The sequence below is a fragment of the Phaethon aethereus genome (genome assembly GCF_964289735.1).
Source record: "Phaethon aethereus genome assembly, chromosome: 13".
In the NCBI taxonomy this organism is placed as follows: domain Eukaryota; kingdom Metazoa; phylum Chordata; class Aves; order Phaethontiformes; family Phaethontidae; genus Phaethon; species Phaethon aethereus.
In genome coordinates this window covers 15,907,184-15,931,004 of record NC_138589.1, presented here as the reverse complement: position 1 = coordinate 15,931,004, position 23,821 = coordinate 15,907,184, and the positions used below count along the sequence as shown (strand labels likewise).

At 38.9% G+C, this 23,821-nt stretch overlaps 1 protein-coding gene across 2 annotated transcripts in view; it reads left to right on the top strand.

Annotated features, from left to right (window-relative positions):
- Positions 1 to 23,571, top strand: part of ADAMTS18 (ADAM metallopeptidase with thrombospondin type 1 motif 18) — a gene marked incomplete at its 3' end in the record, with an annotated part of 76,517 nt that extends 52,946 nt beyond the window's left edge. For both annotated transcript variants that reach the window (XM_082005830.1, XM_082005829.1), the window contains exons 17-23: positions 8,613 to 8,754; positions 10,292 to 10,418; positions 14,901 to 15,105; positions 17,396 to 17,587; positions 17,970 to 18,182; positions 19,627 to 19,774; positions 23,456 to 23,571. In XM_082005830.1, coding sequence (XP_081861956.1) covers positions 8,613 to 8,754; positions 10,292 to 10,418; positions 14,901 to 15,105; positions 17,396 to 17,587; positions 17,970 to 18,182; positions 19,627 to 19,774; positions 23,456 to 23,571 — 1,143 coding nt within the window. The remainder of the gene's footprint in view (positions 1 to 8,612; positions 8,755 to 10,291; positions 10,419 to 14,900; positions 15,106 to 17,395; positions 17,588 to 17,969; positions 18,183 to 19,626; positions 19,775 to 23,455) is intronic.
- Positions 23,572 to 23,821: the final 250 nt, after the last annotated feature.

Below are 23,821 nucleotides of genomic sequence, written 5' to 3'. Positions count from 1 at the left end.
TAAGCAACATTCAGCAAACTGAATTCTGAAAAAAATGCAAAATTTTGTGTTTCCACAGATGTGCATTACTTATGATTTACCAATAACTCTAAGCAGCAAAACTGCCAATGAAAACTAAAGAAATAGTCTTTTAGGAGAAAACACACATATTGCTGATGATCTATTTGCAGCATTGATAATGAAACAAATCCTACTTCAACTATAAATACCAGAATCTGATAGAAGGCTGAAAAAGGGAATGTTTAAGCATACTACATTGTAGCTTTATTTTTCTCTCTGTAATTTTCAAAGCAGCATACAAAAAAAGTCCTGCCAGCAATTTTTTTATCCAATTAAGTTGGTTTTCAATAAGATAAGGCCTTACAAGGTTCAGACCTCAACTTCTTCGTGTAATGTTTAGATTTTTTTTTTTTTCTTTATTTTTTAATTAGCTTGTATTCAAAAGACATTTAATACTTATTTTGTAGATTAGGTCTTTTTCCCCGAAGAATTCAGTGCAAGCCCGTGTAAAAATGCACACTGCAGGTATTGAGAAATTGAATAAATTGCACGCATAAATACAGGAACTTTAATTATTCAGGTGGGCAGAAAATAAAAGGTTTTGTAGGTGTATTTATTGCCATTCCACTATGATCTGAAAGACAGATTAACACAGCTTGTGCCTGTTTAATTTTGTAGTCATAGTTTTGCTAGACATTTGTGTGGTGACTCAAACGGTCCGGGTTTCCGACTGCGTTTCTGAATGCAAATCAGCCTGTGTGTATCCAGAAAGTTCAGGTTGCGCACGTCCTCTGAGCAACATTCACAGGAGAGGATGGGACCAGTGCTCTCCAGGTATGGGTCCAGACAGGTCTGGCAAGTCTGTGCTCAAGGCAATCACTTCCTTTGAAAGGCAGTCATTCTCCAAAATATTTTCTTGAAAGAGACATCTGAAGCATGTATTAAGAGAGAAGGAAGAAACCCAAGTAAGAAAAAAAAAGCCTTAAAATTCCCTATTGTGTTGCATATCACAAGTTCAGCCTTGCAGTTCTTCTAAATGTTTTGCGTTTCTATCTTATTGTGCAGTATGTGCCTGTGCGTCTATTTTTCTATCAGGTTTTTCAGTAGTTCAGCTGAGCATGAACTCATGAATTTAATCAGACTTTGCAGTCCTAAACATTATGAAAAAATGGGTAAGAGACAAGAAAAGGACTGATAAAATGCTTTTCTTATTTACCCTGGAATTTCACCCCCCCCCGCATATATACATTTACATATATTGTATGTATGTTATTATGGGAACGAGTTGTACCAAAGACAACATAGGGCAGCGAGTCTGTAATTTAACTAGGTTGTGGGAGAAAAAATACGAACTATTGTGGCCAAATATTTTCTGAGGAGGAGAACACTGAGATGAATGTGAAATTAAATGTGTAGGACTAGTATTTCCTGAGCACAACTACTGGAAATGTAAACGTATGATGAGATTTTAGAATTTATCAGAACCCTTTCTGGATTGTTCAAGAATTAATTTCACAGATGGAGGGAAGGCGAGATAACCGAGGAAACCAGTGCCCTTCACAATTTCTGTACCTGTATCCTTCTGAAGTTGCAGTTGGTATTATTGATGCTTTGGTGGTTGTAGGTTTGTAGAAACCAGTAAAAGCTGAAATGAAAAATATTCATGGATTCCCGAAATGGTCAGATCCAGACTAGATGAAATAACAGACAAAGGTCAAAGTGGTAGAAATTTGATAGTTAAATGATAATCTAGGATCAGGAATTAATAACAGGTTTTTAAAATATGGTTTCTGTAGCATAATTGTCTCATCTTAAATGGAAACATGCTGAATTTTTTTAATGTAGTTTAATATATTCAGCTTATTTATCTGTCATTTGGTCAGAGATAATCTAAGGTCAGCACTTTCAATTTAAAGACCTTGTCAGTGTTTTTTTCTGTTAACTGAAAAATACTTAACTTGAGGAGAAACAAACAGTAAATTCATCATTCATTTACCTAGCTTTGGAATTAAGGGCTGCCAGCGGGCACCACTAACTGCTGAAAATACTTTCCAGAAGAGGCTAGCGGAGCGCAAGGGCGCTGTCAGTACAGGACTCGCAGGAGGCTCACTCGTGACATCCATTTGTTGAAATATTCAGTCACCCTCCACGACTGACTTGAGTTACGGGAAAGATTCTGTAAGGGCAAAAGAAACTTAACTGTTATGTGGGCATGAAAAACATTGCATGACCAGGGACTGGAAAACTAACTTAAAAACATGACAGTTTAATAATTTGGTTTTCCATTCTATCAATAAACAGATGAAGAATTGACTGATTTGAGAACTCAAAGCCAATTTGAGAAAGCACTGTAAAGTTTTTCAGGATGAGATAGGATCAGTATCCTCACTGAAGTTTACCTCAAACTTAGTGAAATATTGAATCAAGGAATTGTGAAATCTTTGTGAAAGAAGTTTGACAGCAATAAGTAGCAGATGGAAAGGATGCTTTGCGAAGAGGCAGACATTCAAGGGAAGAGAAGGTGAATGGAGCTTCAAAGCAGGAATATGTCTAATGAAAACCAGTAAATCGCTTCCTCTTTACCAATACGGGAAAAAAGAGAAAGGAGGCCAGGTGGAATGACTTTACTGATGATTTAGCTGCCACTGGGAGAAAGCCAAGTTGCAGTTATAAAGCATTACATTTATTATTAGCTACTAGATGATAAATTTGTACTGATTTCCCCTAAAGAGAAAGTAAGCTGAAGAGAGCTAAGATGTGCTTATAAGATACAGATGTTGATTCAATACAGCGGATAAAAGGGTTCTCCTTTAGTGAGGAGAGATTAGCTGGTGAGTATCCCTGAAGGTTGTACATTTAGCATGTGAACAGTAAAAAAATGGAGACACAATAACAACAGAAGATAAATTTGAAACAGCTGAAGTAGAAATGAGATCATGCAGGACCTTTCAAGGATACTTTTTTTATTCCTTTTAATGACCTTAGTGGACTTTCTTGAAAAACAATAGTTTGTCATAAGCTTTTAGTTAAGATTGTGTTTCAAGTGACTTTAGAAATATCGAAGGGATAAAACCTTTTTTGTTTTAAGGTTTGGCTTAAGTAACCAAGGGGTAATTCTTCCTTTACTGGTGCTTTCCAAACAGGTGTTCTCTCACTTTCCTCTGAAGCTCCTTGTGTTAGCCACTGTCAAGGATCCCATCCAATAACTGCCCATTCAAGTCAACAGTCCTGTTTTAAAACTTGTTTTAAACAGTTTTCCACCGGTGTCATATGCTGCTGGATGCACAGATTTGTCCTACTGAAACCCGAGTAAATTAATAAGAACCAATGGAATTAATCTTGATTCAACAGAGAGATCAGAATCTGGCTTAGGACGTCGGACGTTACAATATTTATTAAACAGCATGCAGATTCACGGTGGATGAGAACTGCAGGTCTTGCAAGCTTAACAGAGCCGGGCACTAGTCTTCCTCACAGGCAAACTTCTCCACCTGCCCTTACCTGCATAATCGATGGCTCACTGCAGAGAGCTTAACTCTCTTAAATCCATCTAAAGAAATTTTCAGAGACTTACAAAACATGGGAGTGACCCAGGAAACGTAGATGCAATTTGAAGACTCAGATCAAAGCTACCAAGTATGCTGGGATTCAAAGTTTGGGCTCATGCCCATTTTGTAAATGATGCACATGCAGAATGAGTGAAGATGAAAATACATGAAGCACATATGGGTAAACAGTAGCTATTCCTTTACCTGGCCTTTTCTCTATGCTCAGCTTCACTCTCGAAGTGAGTTGTCAATGTTGATTAGTCTTTCACAGAGATAATGAGTAATTTTTTCAACTTGTTACATGCCAGCAATTAGTATGCCTTCCTATACATTGGACAGAAAATTATGGAAAAAAAGAGGAGTTTATCTTGTTTAAATTAATCTCTTTTAATTTCGTTTGTTGCAAGTAATTTCACATATACATCTTAGAGTAAAATACACTTGAAAAGCAGAGAGTCAATCATAACAAAGAGATGTTCATAGGCTCTTTAAAAATTTGACCTGCAAAATGGAGTATTGTATTGGAAACCTAGGATAGCCATGGGAAAAAAAAAACCAAACTCAAACAAAGGAGCACAGATGCACAGCTAGTTTAGAAAATTTATTGGTTTAGCTTTGAAATCAAAATTAGCAGCAAAAGGAAAAGGTTCTTTACTCAGAAGAATTCAATTTATCCATTGTTTTAACATTTTGTGCCCTAAGCGAAAGCCACGGTTCTTTTTCTTCAGAATAGATCTGGCAGATTCCAGCCACAGAGTCTGTGGTTTTCGAACTCAAGAAGCTGTAAATTTTATAACTCTGCGCCCTGCGGTCAGAGCTGCTGAGTGTTGTGTCTGAAGTCAGGTGGTTGGTGTGTTAAAGGTAGACATTAAACAGTTCTATTGAGGAACTGGAAATGTTTAAAGAGGTTGTTTGCCAGCTGTAAATTTGGGAGCAAATGCCAGTTGGCTGAAAAGTTGCTGGAATTCATCCAGTTAAGTAGACTAGCACTGGAGGTCTTTCCAAATTTGTAGGTCTGATAACTTGGCTGTATATGCAGACTTCAGTTATTGGGTTGTTAAGGAAGGGCTTTATAATGAATATTTGAAAATATGATAGAAAATGTTATATATGCTCATTACTTTGGCAAAATTGCAACTTTGCAATAGTACTGCATTCCTGATGAAAACTTGGTTGAACATTAGACATTGTATACTATTTTTCAGATGAGTGCCAGGGACTTTAATGTATGTGGTTTTGTGCCCTGCAATATTTTGTCTCCAATATTTTTCCAGAGTTTGATTTTGCCCTTTTTCTACATAGCTAGGATGATAACAGCAGGAGAGAGACCCGACTGTGATGCAGCTCTCGCCGTGTAAACATTGCCGCTTGTAGTCTGCTGGGTGGGAAGGGGCTCTAGCTTCGGCTGCCGGCTGGGAAGTGGAGAGGAATCTGCCTGTTATAATTGCGTCTACTTTGCCGCGTGCAAGAAGGGGGTGTAGCCCGGTGTCTTAAACTGTGTATGGCCCAGCTTGCCTGGGGTGCAGGATTTACCCCACAGGCACTCGCTCAGCTGGAGGTTGCGAGTTTCTTACATCATCGTGTGGTTGTTCTCTGAAGTGATAGATACTAACGTGTCTTGTTCTAACTTGTCCAAGATCATTTGCCCTTCATTCCCTTCACTCTGTTGAAGCACCAGGAGAATACTGCTCTAACAGGAGTAAAACTGGTTGCCACTTTTATCTTCTCATCCTCCCTCTGAATTCTATTGTTCAGGATGCATTTGTTCTGTTTCTTGCCTCTACTATGACAAAGTAAAGAGCACTTTCAAGTGTTCAGTCTATTACTTCAAGATATTAGAAAAGTTATAAGCTTTACTGTTTTTTTTTTCCGCTGAAAAAGCACAGGTTTATGATAGTTGTCAGGATCCAACAGACGAGGGCTAACCCTTACACAAAGTCTTGAGGTATGGACAAAACCTCCTCCTCTTTTGACATGACTTACTAAATGGCCAGATAGAATTTCAGCCCCTGCACTTGAAGGAACACAGAGCACCTACTGAAATGGGAGAAAGTGTATCCCCACAGGACCGTGAAAAAGGAAATCTGACTTTGACTGTTCATACATTACCCAGGTCTTTTCTAACACAAGAAGAAAATAAAGCTACTCTCTCAGATTGTTTCTGGCTCCCTAAGATGCTGAGATCTGTGCTAGTACCTTGGACTCGTAGGACCTTCCAAGGAGTAAATGCAAATAATTAAAGCATTTTGAGGTCTGGTCTGTAAGAAGAACTAGGAAAGCAATTGGTTTAATTAAAGAATAATTTTCCAGGGATCAATTCTTATTACGGTTAACGCACTGTATTTTTTTCTGAAGCACATGTTCTGAAACTTTACACGTTAGATATTTGTCTCAATTTGTCCTTAAGAGAAGGACAGTAGAACGAACGCATGTTATTGCAACCCTTTTTTTCTAGAAACTCTAATACCCACGGACTTGAGGTTCAAGACTCAAAGTGACTGTGGAACAGCTGTTTTAACACAGTTGGACTTTCTGCTGTCAGCAATTGGACAGGTTTCTAAAAACCACCATTTATACAGAAGAGACGTTTTCCTTCATCTGAAGGGGCTATTAAATCTTATAAAACATTTACATCAGATAGTGATGAATAGCCAAGGAAAAAAGCGACACTGATAACAGCTTGCGTAGAGAATAGCAGCAGGGCACAGAACCACACACTGATGCATAAGCATAAAGTAAAACATGGAAAGTTTGTAATATGCTCATCAGTGAGCACGGTGTGCTGTGAGCAGAGAGCGCGGTAGAGGCTTTTTGGAAAGTCAGTATGAGATCCAGAGTGCATCTGTGCAGGGCAGCGTGAAGTTGCACAGCAGTCTCAATTCTAATGTTTTCTAGTTTCAGAGGGGTTGATTTTAATCCTGTTCTTGTAAAATAGTTGTGATACATATATGTCACATACATGACTGACTTACTCCTAGAGCAGATACAGTAATATTATTTGTATCACAAATATTCAGTAAAAATAGAGAGGTCAGTAATCACTCTCAGATCTACTTCTTCCATCATCTCACAGGTATTCTAAGCTTGGACAGGTGAGAGGAAAACTTTCATATGAAATACTTTAATTGACCTGTGCTTGGAGGATCTTCTAATCTGAATCTTCCAATGAGAAGGCATGTACTCTCCAATTCTTTTGGAAGTATTTTGCCTTTTACAGTTCTAATTCCTATATTCTCAGTTTGGATCATTATTAAGGTTCACTGACTGAAATGAAATCTTTGGCTACTAAGAATGGAAAATATAGCATCCGTTTTTCTTTCTTCTAGAAAAGTAAACAGGATGCAGTCCAGATCCTTCATGCGTTCAACATTATTGAGCTGGAGGTCATGTAAATTTGGTCTGAATTTTCACTGCCATGGGTAATTTCTGTTTTCCAATAGGTACATTTTCAGAATACTTTAAAACCCTTGGATACATTTCAAAATGTTATTATTTCTTGGTCTTGAACAACATAAATGCAAGTTTGTTGCTATTTTATGAAACCAGTCTATAGAGAGATTGGTTCTACCTACACGGACTGCTTAAGCACTCAGGTTAGACATCATGTGAACTTAAGTGGTATTTTATTAATACTTTGAATGGTAATCATTAACATAGACTGGAACTACTTGAAATGCTAGTGCTTATCAAAACGCGTATTTAGGAACCGAGGTTAACTACACCTGCTCTTTATATTACTACGACCAGATCCATATTGGTGAAGTATTAAAACTTAGTAGAGCTCTGTAACTGTAAACGCTTGCACTTTTTCTGTGAAGTATGGATATAAATGCACTTTGCTGCCAAAAATAGTTTCTAAAATAAATGTTGTTAAATAGAAATTTCTTCCCAAATTTAGGTATGTGTCAGATATTCATGCATCTTGCATTGATTATAATTCAGACTTGAAATGAATACAGTGGATTTCAGAAAGTTGCCTACATGAGAACGGCAATATAATTTACCACTAAAATAGTACACCCCCGAGACAAAGGCTCTCCGAGTTAAATGACAAAGATTGTTATTACAGTCAGTAATCACACTTTCTATAAATTTTCTAACACATTATGCTAAAATAATGAATAAAAGATTTTTCCAATCCTTTTTCCCTTGTAGACACCCAGGGACAGGTCCTCTCCTAAGACTGAGGCTTTATCAGCTTCAATCATCATGAGAAAAATACCGAGGGTCTTCCAAACAAAATTTATCACCAGTCTGCACAGAAAAAACATTTTTTACAGGAAAAAAACCCACCCAGTATCTATTTTATACCCTCAGCCTCAAGAACTGAGGAAGCCATCTCTAACCACCTCTACTCCCAGTCCCCACACAGCTGCAGTACTGCTTTGCTCAAGCTTCGTTCTATAAAGCATTTGAGTCCTGCTTACTTAATGGGCAAAAGCTTCTTCATTCATTGAAGGCGTTGTGGAAGGATCAGCTAGCCTGGGCTTTGCTTCCTAAAAGACAGGAACTTTCCCTCACCCCCAAATCCTTAATCCACCACTGCACTGCCACAGGCAAACTCCAGCACCTGCCAGTGGCCCCAGTGAACGCCGGGATCCACTTGTTAAGGGCCACTTGGAGGAGCAGAGCGCTGAGGGCAGGGGCAGCGACTAATACTGCATTGCCAGAAGTCTTTGGATGATAGTTCACATCTGCTGAAGGCATTTCCACTTCACCAGTCAGATGTCTTCTGGTTTAAAGGAGTGTTACGCTGAACCATGTCTTTCTGCACTCTTCTGATCTCTCTCTCTCTCTCTAGATATATATATCTATATTTAGAAAGATGCTCTGCAGGTGTTAATCCCGGCAAATGCTTTGCTCTTTGGGAATTACTTTGATGGATTTAGTTTATTGAAAAATTAGGTCTCCTGAAAATTCTTTCACAAACATGGTGTGTATAAATATATTATGTGTGTATCATGTTTAGTTCATCTTCCTTCAGAATGACAGAATCCTTTTCTTTTTTTTTTTTTAACCCCTGCCCTTTTTTCTTTTAAACAAACTCCAAATACCCCTCTATAGATCCTGTTACAAGGCAAAAATCCTGGGATTGCTTGGGAATATACATTTTCCAAAACCAACAACGAAAACAAGACATCTGTCAAAAAACATAGCTACTCCTGGGTGACGGTGCAGTCAGAGTGCTCAGCTACTTGTGGTGGTGGTAGGTAACTTTCCAATTGCCAATCCTCCTCTTTTTCATTTCTTAAAAGCATCTCAAATATTTCAGCTGCCTTTAACTGTGCGAACATGTGTATCAAAACATACAGGGGGTTACACTGAACACCTGGTCCTTATTTTTTTATCTGACTACTTACAACACTTGCTTTATAGTAAAAAAACCCCTTCATGCCAGTCTCAATTCACATCACTTAGAGTGACTTGGTCTTTTTTCTTTAGGTCATTCTGTATGCATATGATATCTTGCTGTTGAAGTAATGTGGGAATTAAATATGTGCTTTGATGTTGTTGTAATTTGGGAACATAGAGAGATACCAAATAATGAGTAAAATTTATCTTATCTTACCTGTAGAGAGTAAATAAAGACTAAAATATTATCAAGACCTTTACTGACAGTTGCATCCTGATCTTCTCTCTGTTTAATTAGAAATATTTGAGTTCTGCCAGGTCAGAGTCCGAAATGCTATATAAGCTAAGGATTTCTTATTACCATATTCCTCTAGGTATTTGCTTTTTGCAGACCATCTACTTGTTTTTCTAAATCCTGGATGTTCCTTCCATGAAAGTAATTCTGGGATGTAATGAAAGCCGAAGACTGGCATGTGGGAAGTCCTGTAAAAAGGACTGAGAATTAAAATTTTAGTGGCCTTTAAACTCGAAGTGGGTGATATAAATAAGACTAGATGATGCAGTTGTCTTTAATACCAAAGAATAAGGAAGACTCTGTAACCAAGGAAATGCCATGTTATGCTCCTGTATTGGCAAACAAGTCTAGGTGAAATTCAGTAATATCTTGCTAGTCTGTTGTCAGACTTCACAGCATCTCAGTAAACTGTTCATGGAAGAAAGACCCACCAGGAGCACTGCAGACGTGAAATATGAAACTGTATTTTTCTTGCTTCCCTTTAAAACAAATGAAGGTTGTAGCGTGGTTATAAAAATGATGGAAACAACCATGTTTCCAAATTTGACTTGCTGTGCCTAGTGAACCATCTGTGAGGTGAATGATACATCTCAATTAAAAGATAAATCTATAAAATCACTTCATCTCGTAAGGCATTTGTAGTCTTCTCTGTAATCTGTCCTGATGTTGACACTAGATAAGAGTTTAGGTACAGGAACCTGCAGAATTCTGAAGTCTGTAAAGAAATACTGTAAAAAGTTGCAAAATCTTTCATTTTGGTTTGCAAGTGCATGAGGAACGTGCTAAGCAAGCACTGCTAGTTTCTGCAGGGAATTAGGATTTGAAGAATTACTAATTTTTGCTGGGAAAGATTCTGCAGAAACGCTGTTTATAACTAAAACGTTTCATCTGACTTCAATAGTACCTGTGTTACAGAAAAGGGAATTAGCATTAAAAACATGTTGCCAAATGACATCCTATCTTATTTAGTTCAGCCAACGGAACTGTACCAAGGATACGCTTGGACTTGTTTAGTTAAAATTCCTCCATACTACTTTTTCTCTTATAGTTTGAGTAAACGTTTATCTCACTGTATTTTTTTCTAATATTTCCATAGGACACATTACAGCAAAAGCAGTTTGTTTAGAAGATCATCGTACACGAGTTAATTCCTCCTTTTGTGGCCCAAGGACAAAGTCTTTAACTGAAACAAAACTATGCAATACTAATCCCTGCCCAGCATAGTAAGTTCTCTTTATTTTTGTACCTTTTTGCTGTGCCTTATGACTGAGCTTGCTGTGAGAGAAGTCCTCTCCGACAGGCACACAGAATTGTATAGCCTGCTAGATGAACCCACTTTTATTCTATAACGTAAAGCAGTAATTGTTTAAAACCGTGAGTTGTGTAGGCTTCTGCCCAATGATAATAATAGAGGCGGTATTTCTAATGTTGCTAAGCAAAGACCTCCTGAGGATTGCTTCCAGCTCTGTCACCATGCTGGGGTTAGCTATGTGACATTGAGTAAATCTAAGTTACTTAGAGGCCTGTTATGCCACCTTTACTCACCTTGAATCAATAAGACTGTTTCCTGAGTAAACTGCTACTCCCCGTGTGGAAGCTTGGCCCCATGACTCAGATTCCACATGTTAGATTAGGTTAAAAGGATCTTGTGAAGTGTAATTAGTGATTTTTGGGACAAAATGTACCACAGAGTATTATGATACCAAGAAGAGGACTATCTAAACCAAATAAATTGTCAGCAATGCTCCTGGTGCTCACAGAAATAAATATGAAGACACTGCCTATGTGAACAATCTTATTTTCTAGAGGACATAACAAAGGTGAGATGCAAAGGAAGACATTGACATATAGATAAGCATTTAGAATCCAGCTGGTCTAAATCAATAGAGCTCCTTTAAAAACAAGGGAGTTACACTGATTTATAGTAGCTGTGGTAGGGACCCTTTGGAAAAAAAAAAGTTGCGCGCTCATATAATTAAACACAGTGTTATGTGGCTTAGAATAGAAACGGGTAGATTTAAGGATGCATTGGCCATCTTTCTTCTGCTGTTTTTTTCACTTTTGGATTCCTGACTTTGCAACCTTAGCATTATTTTAGTTTTATACTAAAGATCAGAAAAGCTGTACCATGTTGGATGAGACACTTTGACTGCCAGAACAGGAGATTTTTTGAAGTGATGTGTTGAAAAAATTAAGAGTGTTTCAGTGGGAAATAAAGACAGTTGAAGATGCACTGAAGCGCACAGGCAGCAGAAGGCAGAGGTAATGGAGGAAAGCTCTAGACCTGGTGTCATCTGCTGGTTTTACTCTGCAGAGATAAAAGCAACGGCTGGTAAAAGCAATTGGCTAAGCCCGCTCCCATAATTCATAAAATAACACATTTAATGAAGTTTAATAAGAAGCATTCCCCATCTCCCTCAGTCCAGAAGAGGATGATGGGGCAAAGCAAAAAGATGTTTATGTTCTGCAGTGGCTTTGTTTTCACTTAAAAATCCATAGTCTGCAATATGTTGAACATACTGAAAAATAGTCCAGTAATAGTTTGGAATTTCCTGCAAAATTTAAAGATTACAGCAGAATACACAAAATTCAAATGGCAAATTATACACTATGACCACAAAACAGTAGAGATAAGGTTTAAATAATGGCAACATGTGACATGAGAGCCCCATGTTCCTGCTTCAGCAGTTTCTTTAGATTGCGTTTAGCCACATGATTTTCTCAATACTAATTTTAAATAATCTGTGTAGCCAAAGACAATCTGTTCATATGCGACTTATGTGCTGCCAGAACTATTTTTATCCAACAAACTCAGTATCATCTACACAGAAATGTAGTGTCTATGATGTTCCCAAGAGACTTTTTAAGCTCTTTATGCTTACCTTCATTTTGATGTGGCATTGTTATGCCATAAAACTTCATGAAAATTATATTCAATTGACCACACACAAAATTTCCATTTCTGTTAAACAGAGATCCCAATGTACTTTGAACATCCACTGATATACCTATCACTGAAAATGCTGAATATCCATTTTGACACGCAGTGCAATGTTTTCATGCTGAAATTGCTCTGATATTCTTAATTTACTACTTTAAAACACAATTAATGACTTGAACCCTAAAGAGTACCAAAAGAAAAACTGTAAAAGCCCCAAGCCACCTTTAAGGGAAAAACAATTCAACTCGCTCATTAATTATTTTTAAAATCCTTAGGATATATTAATGTGTGGAGGATCTACATGTAGGACCATGTCTTAACTTAACAGATTGCCATTCAGCTGAGTGAAACTATGCCAGAATATCTCTGCTGAGGAATCTGCCCAGAAAGTCACGGCATGTAATATTTCCCATAAAACTGAGACTGCCAACATCAAAAAATGTAGTATTAATAAATACCATGAAGGAAACAACGAATGCTTCATAGCTGGCAAATAAAGCAAAAAGAAATATGGTAGGCACAACAGGCAAGGGAAGGAGGTGAATAATAGACGAGATACAAGCGTGTCAGTTTTTTGTGACATGAAAGAGGCTCCAGACTTATAAAGGTCAGTGAAGAAGAATTACTGCATAAGAACAAAGACAAGTAAGTCTGAGTAGGAACAAACTACCGTCCCAACAGTAAGAACACAGAAAGGCATCAGTACTGCACACTGTTGTTGTTGGATTTCAGAGCTGACAAATCTGGTCATAATTATTAAGTTATTTGAGCTAATGAAAGATACTGTTGGATCACAGCCCAGATAATCTTGGAAAATGGCAGTTTACTAGAGGACATTAAAGTAGGTTTACTGCCCTCTCCCCTGTGAAGAGGGGAACTTTCTGGGCAGTTACGGTGGATAAACTCTTAAAATGAACTTTCGGTTGCTCTATCAATCACTTGTCAGAAACGTCAAGGCAAACTCATTAAAAGTTGTAAAATGAATTAAAGTGATAACTTTTTTCCAGAAGTTTGTTTTGAAATAGTCCAAATATTTATAAATTAGACAAAAAGGAAACTTCTGATGTGTTCTGGAATTACATAACTACTGACTTTTCACATTAATATTTCTCTGTCCTTAAATTAGTGCTTTTTATATTTCCCACTACTTTTGGCAGTTACTGAAGTTACTAGACTGAGAGTTGGAATTTCTTCTACTCTCAAAGGAATTTTTCCAAAATAGGTTTTTTATACATTTTTTACAACATAAAATTAGCTTTGTTTTTAGGCAGATGTGAACAGACAGACAAATGGGATGCTGTTCGTCTTTCACACAGTAAGAAAAGGGAAAAAAAGCTTTCTTGTCATTAAAACTGTATGTAAGCAGCTATTCCAGTGGTCACAGGGCTGATGCTGTGAGAAACCATGGAAGTAGGATAGGCCAAGCAGTTGGATTTGAGACAAGAACCTTTTCTGTGGCATAAATTATTAAAAATTTGTAAAGCTGCTGTTTGAAAATCTTCAATTTAAATTCAGTACTGGGCCTTTGGATAAGAGTTCTCAACTTGAGTAATCATTTAGTCATTCATGATTTCCTTTGTTTCTTCACTGCTGTTTTCCTAGTTGTTATTTATGGTCTCATGGTGTAAGCCTTCGAGGACAAAGACACTTGGTTGTACGTTCCCAAAGCGTTCCACAAAGGCTGGGGACCCACTCAGTGCTTCAGTAACAGATATACTGAGCAGCTACTGGCATTTCAAAACTGAGCTTACCCTAAGCAATTGGCAGTAATTCTTCAGACTTTGTGTAACTTCAGCGACATGATGTGTAACTGAAGTGTGCCTGTGACTGGAGTATGGATTTGTCCAACAGCTTTTGCTGGTTAGAGTTTCTCTGTTTTATTTAGATTCTGCATCATCTTTCTGCCAAAGGAGGTCATTGAAATCCTCCAGACACTAACGACAGGATTGCTAAGCTTAGCAAGCAAGTTTTTTATTGTGAATAGAGGCCAGTAAGGTTTGACATAAATACCACTGGAGTGTACCTGTGCATAAATGCCTTGGGAGGTGCATGCTCAGCTAAATTGGCCCCATTCTTTCCCTGCCATACCAGCTTTTCCCTCGTATCAGCTTAGGTGAATCCTCTTTCTCCGCCCTGTCTTTTGAGAGAGATGTGAAAAGGAAAGAATGTAACAACAAAGGGCAGAACTTTCCAATGATCAAATCTTATCATTTCCAGAATTCTCTCCATCTATCTGGCTTCTTCCTTTGGCCTCGGGTCTGTTAGTCTATTTGGAGGTTTCTTCAGCAGCTAAAGTGACAAAAGTGATCATCCTACCGTTTCTTTAAAAATTTTTCTTTTCTAGAGAGATTTTTTTCAATTAAAAGCATAAATGTGGTCAAAAAGGAATTGTGATTTGTCAGCCAGACCCTTAGGTCTTCTGGATACTCTACCAGCCTCAAGGGCAGCATCTCTCTCAGCCCCTGCGGAATCTCAGATTCCAGGTCGGATTTGTAGGCAAGTTGGTTCTGGTAGATGAGAACTGTTAAGTAGGTAATACTAGTTTTTCTGGTTGTATGACTTACATTTCATCCCTAGCAAAATGTTCCATGCTTTGAAGATAGATTATGTAACTACAGCTTTTTGATTGCTTGAACAGATACCAGTACGTCAGGAGAGTGGGCTAAGCAAAATCCCTGAATAATCCACATTTGATAGGTGGCTCGTGTATTGATTTTATAAAGCTAATTGGACTCTATTTCTAACATACATTTTCTCCTCTAAGCTGGTCAACAGGTGAATGGGGCGCATGCAGCAAATCTTGTGGAGGAGGGCAACAAAGTCGTCTCATTCAGTGTGTCCAGAAAAGGGCTTTCCAAAGAGAGGAGGTAGTGGCCCATTCCCTGTGTCCTGTCAGCACCCCTACACAGGTGCAGATGTGCAATAGTCAGGACTGTCCACCTGAATGGAGCCCTGGCCTATGGTCTCAGGTAATTTGGAGAAAAATTTACATTTTTGTCTGCTGGCATACTGAAAATATCGCCAAAAACTCTGCTCAGAAGGAAGAATAGTGCACAGTATTGAAGATCAGTATTTTGCACGTGGCTCTATTCATGAAGATAGTATGTAAACTACGTATATATTTTAACTAGCCTTCCTAAGTGCTCGGACAGGAGGGCTTGCCAGAAGTGGACACGTGGTGTCCTTTTTGGAACATACAAACAGATGGATAATTTTTTCTGGTTTTGTAACTTAAGGCTCTATGAATTCTTCAAAGCCATTAACCCCCCTCTGAGATTACTTCCCACAGCAGTATTAACTTTTCTCAGGCATGACAGGCAGTCAAGGAATGAAGAAACATTTGGGGTTAGAGTTGCATATTAATGCACACACATATGTGAATTGTGGTTGATAAATTTGTGATTTACATGTTCACTAATCACTTCTGTACTTTTGCCTTTGTTAGAGTAACTGTTCTACCGCAAGTAGAGTGCTGCTGCAGTTAATCGCCAGGAGGGGCATCAGGCCCCTGGGCAGATTCCTGTGGTACGCACCCTGCTTCACAAACCTGCGAACTGCCCGACATTAAACCAGCCTGAGTGAAAAAACACGCACACGCTTACACAAAACTCATCTCTGCTCTTTCTTTTGCTACTGTTGCTGCTGGTATGAACTGTTAATGTAAGGATAATTGAAGTACTGGGAAATCGGGGATTTAAGAGAGAGCTGACAGTGCACTTCTATCAAAAGGGGCTACATTTTATTTTTCCATCTTAATTTAGTGAGATTCAAGGTGGATTTAAATTTACTGAAAACTCTATTACTTCTGTATGCACTTCTTAGTACTGTTACTCTTTAAGAACACCTCGACCTAAGCATTCCTAGCTGAGAAGCACAGACTGCCTCTCCAGCGGAATGCCCTGCAATGTACTATGACAGACAAGTAACTAAACTACTCCATAGTCCACTGTGACAGAATTTTAACACTCAAAAAGAAACTTTTTCTTCCAGTGTATGTGAAAGAAACCTTAGTGTGGCAGATTATAAAAATCAGGTATGATGATTAGATACTTTAAAAGAAAGAACAAACACATTTGCGCTTTCAAACATTCCTTCCTCTAAAATAAATACATAAATAATACTAAAAAGAAAAAAAAATCCATTTTCCTCCTGTTTAGGAGGTGTACAATTCAAGTTGGGATTTTCAAATAAGTCCACAAGTCCTGCAGAAATGTCGTGAATGGGCCTATTGAACAAGGTAGTGAAGATTCGAAGATTTAGCTGAAAGCTGTGATATCACAGGCTCAAAGGAGTTAAAAGGAAAAAAATGCAAAATACCCAACCTCTCTACACAAATCAGAGTAATTTTAAATGAGTAGTTTGTTTGGGGAAAGACTAAAACCACAGATTTTCAGTATGCAGATATTTCTATTGCATCCTCAGTACAACTCTGCTTTCATGAAATCTTTTTAAACCATTTGTGATTGATAGTCATAGTGCAGGATTCTGCCTTGGAATGTGCCCTTAATTATTAATGAGAAGTAGAACAATTAGAAGAAGATGGAACAGGGTAGAAAGCTGGCAGCATTATTTCAGGGCCATTTATTTCTTCGTTTCATCAGAAATGGCTCATTTGTGTGTTTTGTTGTACGCTAAGGCAATGAAAACTATCGAATGTCTTTTCAACTGAACCACGGTTCAGTAATGTGTATTTATTCACCGGTGACTTGTCCTAACCTTCAGTTATAATCTTGGCAATAAAAATACGGTCAAACTTCTTAACCATTGTCTGTATCAGATTCTGTCTTGTAGTGAGATTCATTTGGTGAAGGAGTTATGTATAGAATCCCTGGGTAGTTTCTCTGCCTCCATCTCATCCCTCTAGGCCAAGGTGAGGACAAAGTAACAAATAGCTGAGAACATCTTGCCGTGGGAGATTCTGCAATGGGAGGTTAGGAGCAGCTTTCAACTATGCTGTCCAGGGAAAAGAGCATTTTGCTCACAAGTCCAGATTTCCTCATCTACGGAAGAGAGAGATTACTTATCTGTCCTACGTGGGGGCTGTAAAAGTTCATAGCTTACATTAAGAAAACACTTAGAACAATGTTTTAGAAGTGACATACAGATGTTACTGTTACTTATTTACCAATAGAATTTCAAGTTTACTTGTAATGGCAGCTACACAACACATTAGCTGTGGTTTCTATGCTCTGCTGTAAAATACAAATAATGCCAATTTTCATTTCCTCTAGTTCAACTGAATATTTCTTTCCATCACAGTGCTCCAAGACTTGTGGGAGAGGTGTTAAGAAACGGGATGTCTACTGCAAAAGTACCGGTTCTCCCAAGGTGAAAGTCTTGCCTGAAAGTATGTGCAGCAAAGACCACAGACCTGAATCCCAGCAGACCTGTGTGCTAGGACGCTGCCCCAAAAATGACCGACTCCAGTGGGTGATTTCTTCCTGGAGCGAGGTAAAGTGGTGCAGTTACATGGCTCACTGCCTGCCTTTGCTGCTCTTGGAAACATTGACTCACGGACACACACAAACCATGTGGGGGAAAGTAAGCTGAACTGTCATTTGAAAATCGGGTGTTGTAGGCAAGCCACTATAAAAACACAGTTCTTTACATCCAGATGTAGTTAGATGTACCCTGATGTCTTTGCTTTTCAGGACTTTCACTGACTTGGATTCATATTTCAGTTTACACATTACAAATATGGTCTTTGAGGTTTTAGTTATATATAATGCTTTTGTACTCTCACATAATGTGGGTGGGGTCTCTTGCACGTAGCACATTCTCCTTTATCTGAACGTGTTTCTGTAGATTTCAGAGGTGTACTTTGCCTTTGCAGTGCTCAGCCTCCTGTGGCCTGGGTGTACAAAAGCGAGAACTAAAATGTGGTGAGAAAAGCATCCATGGGAAATTGATCACCTTTCCTCAGAGAAGATGTAGAAACATCAAGAAACCAAACACCAACCTGGAAGGAGCTTGTAACAACGGAGCCTGTCCATCACAAACATTGTATAACATGGTGTCTGGCTGGTATTCCTCACCTTGGCAGCAGGTAGGAATGGGAAAGTTTCTCACCTCTCTCTCCCTGTCCTGGCTAGCACTCTTCTGCCAGCACTATTATTTCTTGTATTGGCTTTTATGGAGTTTACAAAAGGAGCAAGTTTCTCTACACAGTAGCTCCAGTAGCATCCCTAGTGATTTTCACTACACAGCGTTAAAGAACAAACCAACTGCAGTGTGACTGCTCACTCTTGGACAGTGTATCCACCCACCGTAATTAGAAGCAGAGGCTGCAGTGCTGGGCTCAGAGAGCAGCAAACATAGAAAAGCTGGGGTATCATATGCCACAGGATGGACGCTAGCTGGAGTGGCACAAGCACCCAGTGGGCAGAAAATGCTGAAGGCCACACGGCTGAGACTTCAGGGCAATGTGAGGCCAACCTACCTAGATTAAAGCTAGCCCCAGTCTTACATTGTGCTGTAGTCAAAAGTATGATTGTATGGAGGAGATATCTCCAGTACTAACAGTCCACAGGTGTCTCCTGCACGTAGCCATTCCCTAAAGAAGGTCACACCACTCAGCCACTGAAACATGAAGCAGCTGGTCCACATCCATCATGTACTTTGGTGCAGCTCATTTCTTTGTCCTAAAACTGAAGACCGTCACCTAAAAATGTTATTCATGCTCGAGAGGCACTACATTCCGTGCTCATTTTCCAACGCTTTCCTCTCAGTCTTCTTTGAACTGCACTGTGGTTGAACTATTACATATCTATATGCATAATGTATTTGAGCATCTGCACAGATTGCCTGGAATTCCCTAAATACTATGATTAATTATGGGATCAGTCTGTATTTGTTTCTACATTCTTGCAAACAAGCTTCTGTATTTCTGGAACTTATCTACTTTATGAGTCACATATCAATGAGACACACACTCATTTAATAACATTTACATGAAACAATGTATGTCTGACAATTGTAATCAGATAAAAATGATCACATTTATCTTAAAGACAACTTTTCATGAAACACGTACAAGTAAAAGGCTTATTCATTTAAAAATACTTCATAGATCTTCCTGCAAACGCATAGTGTTTTTCCCTGGATACTGCCATAATTATGGTTCCAGTGGGAGTTTTAACTCTGTTCAGACAGCAGGATTGGGCCCAGGGGCTCAGAGTTCAAAAGAAATCAGTGCAGACAATCAGGAACAGGTTTTCTAAAATGTTCAGTTTCTGTCTCGATGCCTAAGGAACGAACCAAATTTTCAGCTGAGTCCTTAAATAACCAAACTTTTGGAAGGGAGAACAGATACACAGATCTTTGAAAAGTTTGTCCTGATGGGGGTTGCTGAACAGCAACACATCTGATCCTGACCTCTCTTTCTCTTTGAGAGTCTCATCCAAAGCCCTTGAAAGTTACTCTTTGGCTTTCATGGGCTCCCAGAAGGTCTCTATAACGAAAGATGCCTTTTACTTTTTTCTTCTCTACAGTGTACAGTAACATGCGGAGGAGGGGTGCAAACCCGGAGCGTACAGTGCCTGCGCCACGGAAGACCAGCGCCAGGGTGCTTGCCCCACCAGAAACCAGCAGTCCTGAGAGCCTGCAACACTAACTTCTGCCCAGTCCCTGTGAAAAGAGGTAAAACTCAGTTCTACATGCTGCAGCAGAGTTGGTTGTTTAGAACTCTATATCCAGCAAAAATCACCTTTTCCAGATACACCCACTGAAGATTACTATTTGGCATGTTCTTTCATAAATGATTTTTTCCCCAGACTTTCTGGCTTTACAGTTACTCTCTGATACTACAGCCTCTCTCTTCTCAGAGTGAACCCTCTTAGAGCAGACTTGAGAGTATAATTGAGACAGGAGATTTTAAAAACAAGGGTATGTTAAAAAACAAATATTTCAAAAAGTTAGGCCATTTGGTTCCAAGTTGCATCTTTATACCATCTTGTTGAATAAAATAGAAGCATTCTATGCTGGCAACTGTTTTATGATTAAAAATAGCAACTTTTGAACTAAGCAGTAAGACCTCGCAATTCAGTCTTTTGAAGTCTGCCCAAGCTTCAGATTGCACACATACCCTGGGAGTCCAAAAATGCTTTGTCTAGAATGTACTTTGTCCTCTTACTGCTTCAGATCAGTGTATGACACCCAGTCAGGGAACATGAAATTAAGCTCTGTCCCCACTTGTATGTCTACTGTATCCCTCCCCACCTCTTCAGTGTGTTTTGCAATTCTGGAGCAGCAAGAGGTTTTGTGTCACTCCGAATAATGGATGGGGGAATTCTCTCAGAACCACCCCAGAAAGAGAGAGTTGCATCAGCCCCATCCCAGATATTTGCTTGCAAGCTAGTTAGAGTTTGTGACTCCTCCTTAACCGTGGGGAAAAAAGCTCACCGAGGTCCAGGTTTGTCCCATAGAACACTAGTTACCAAGGTATGCTAGAGCACTTTAAAAACATTAACTTTCAAAATAACTGTGCATTAAATGTCTTGTTACCATTTTAAAACTGGGAGCTGAAAGTAACCTCTATAAAACTTGGGCTAGATTGCAAGAGAAAGGTGGTTGTAGAGTTGGGAGCAAAGATCAAGCTCTGGCTCTGCGTCTTGTAAACTGACATTTGCCACCCACCCGTCTCATCTGTACTGATGCTGGCATCCAGCGTGCACAGAAAGCGTGTAAAACCCAGTGATATCTTAACAGACCATTCTACTGCATCAGCTCAAGACGTGCAGAGTGTCAAACTGATGTATCAGGGGACCTGAATCCGAACAAGGATATATAGATATAAAAGGGATAAGTAAATAGTTTTGCTGGTTTTTATAAGTAACTGTTCTCAACACTTCAAATGCTAATTAAACTTCCTAAAAAGTTCTGCTGTACTTTGGAGTTTCTGTATTACATCCTTTTCTGTCACGATAGAGCAAACACTTCTCTTTCACCCCTGCCTTCCTCTGCTATATTTCGTGTCTGGAGTATTGTCTGTTATTAATTTTGGCCTTGGCCTGTTTCTCTCTCTCCTCACATCTGCAGGAACCCTTTCCCCTTTATTATAACTGGGTCGTCAGGCTCTAGAGATCAATTATCTCTTCACTGCTCTCTAACTTTCTGTCTAAACCAGCAAAAAGAGAGGGAACCAGCTGTGCTAGAATCACATTGAAGCAAATCAGTCTCTGTTATCAGCCGTGCAGCTCCAGCTCAGTGATCACAGTCGAGAAATTAATGTTTCAGGGAGAGTTTACACTCTTTCCTATACAAACTGGGTCATTTCCATCCCTCTGTTAGATGCAGTTACGGTCACCATGACTCCTAGTAAATCAAACTGCTTGAAATGAATGAAAATTTAAACAACATATAAATACTTGAGTAAATAGAAACAAGAATCTGACAGCCTGATCCACATCCATTGAAGTTTGTGGGAGTCTTTGTGTTCATTCCAATGATCTTTGGATTAGGTCCCAAGAGTACAGTTTTCAGCCATACCTCTGTAATGTTAGCATTGCACTCCTATCTTCAAAAGGGACAAAGATTTATTAACATTGCCTCCTCGGTGCTTACAATTTTTTTTAAACAGTAGTTCGTAATTTTTGAAAATTTACCCTTCGATGGCAGGAGAGCTTCTTCCTGACTTAATCAGAACAGCCTTCCTCGCTTTGTGCTGCACATGTTTTCAATCTGTTGTCTGCTTTGCGTCCTCCCAGCGGCAAGTTCTGTCTGGTGGACAGTAGGTGAAGTAACGTGAAAGCTGGTGCTGAACTCCCAGTTTCATCCCTACTCACACCCAATGACGCATAGAAAGACAATGTGGTGGAGTGGGAAGGCTGCAGTTCAGAACTGAGCTTCCTAGTTCCTGGACAACTGTTTGTTCAAGGACAGTATTTTCTTTACATAACATTAGCATTTACAGACAGGCTTATGTTTTTAAAAAATGAGGAATAAAATGGCATCTTTTAAAAAAAATTATTATGAGGAAATTATTTTATTATTCATTCAAATAAATTTGAGGGTGATAAAAGCATACAAAGTCACCTTTGCCATCATATAAAAGGCAATCAAAAAAAGCAGGAGTGGTGACTAATGAAAAGAAGTTGCTATAGAGAGACTGAGACAACTCCTGGCCCACAGAATATGAAGAACTTGTCTGTGCTATGTGAGGGAGCATTTATCTTCTGTGACTCAACTTAGCTGATCCAAGAACATAGACAAGGAAGGCTAGATTCTTCTTCACTGCCTCCTTGTAAATTCCTTTTATTGACCACGTAACCAGTAGTTCTTGGAGTTGAACGGAATCTTTTCCCATGCTCACAGGAGATTTCAGCTTAGCTATAAATTTTGCTAAACCTCATTTAAATGTCTTACTGCTCTCTCAGACATGGCGAATTTGTTTATAAATCATCCATATGAATCATCACTCTGCTTTTTTAAAGAAACATAAAGCATCCACTACAAAACTGTAGAAAGGAGCAGCTATGAGATATTTTTAAAGCAACTGGGCTGTCTGTATACATGATCTGTACATTTAAGTGAAATAAAATCTTAATTGAAAAATACGGTTTATTTGTGTTTGTAATTAAAAGCTGGGCATTGTCAGCCTCTCTCTTTTTCCCATTGTAGTTAATTAAGATTTTACCAACATGGCATAGTCGAAGTCCTAAAAGCCCGATTCATGCCCCGTAACTAAAGTGTCTAAGAAGAGACATTTCTTAAGCTCCCTGCATAGTCAAATAGAGAAATAAGTCCCTCTAGAACGTGCTGGAATGCCAACGCACAGCACTTTGTGCACACGTCTGCACAGCGTAGGGTCCATGCATTCTGGTTTCCATGCATTTTGCGTGTACATGCACGTACACTCAAAGATGACACTACTTTGAGGTGCAGGTAAACTCCATGTGATGTTGATGGCAACAAGCTGTCAGCATCAAACTCGGAGCAGGCTCACTTGTACAAGTACTTGCCATTAGAACAACATTTGTAATCAGAGATAAAAAACACAGATGACATTTTTATCCACTACAGTAGAACTTCTTCCTGTTTTCCTGAACTTCAAAATGTGCTCTAAATTTTTAAATTCCTTTAGCCTCTGACCCTTCTATTATATTATCTGTATCTCTATCAAATTAACAAATTTGATCTCTTCACAAATTACACAAGAAACTAGTATTTTTGAGATGAAAGCTGGTTCACGGTTCCTTCTCTTTAAGTCACCCATTGTGTTTTTAATATTACCAAACGCATACAAGTGTGTGGAACTATTGCCTGACTTGTAGACTTACTAAAACACAGCCTTACCATATTGCTTGGCTTTCTCTCCTTCAGATGATCCTTCTTGTGTGGATTTCTTCACTTGGTGTCATCTGGTACCCCAGCATGGTGTCTGTAACCACAAATTTTACGGCAAGCAATGTTGTAAATCGTGCACGAAGAAGAACTGATAGCAGCATGTTATCTGAACCCTTCAGTGACAGGACTCTCGTCTTCAATTGACGCTAGAGTTAACTGTGCTTTGAGGCAAGACATGGTGCCACATAAACCACTGACAGAAGAGACATTTTTTTCTAAGGGAATGTCTGAGGTACAGTAATTGTTGGATATATGTTGAAAAAGGAATGTTTCTTTTTTTCCTCTTTATTTGCTGACCTCACTGAAGTACAGGGTACTATGGATCACTTGAACACTGAGACT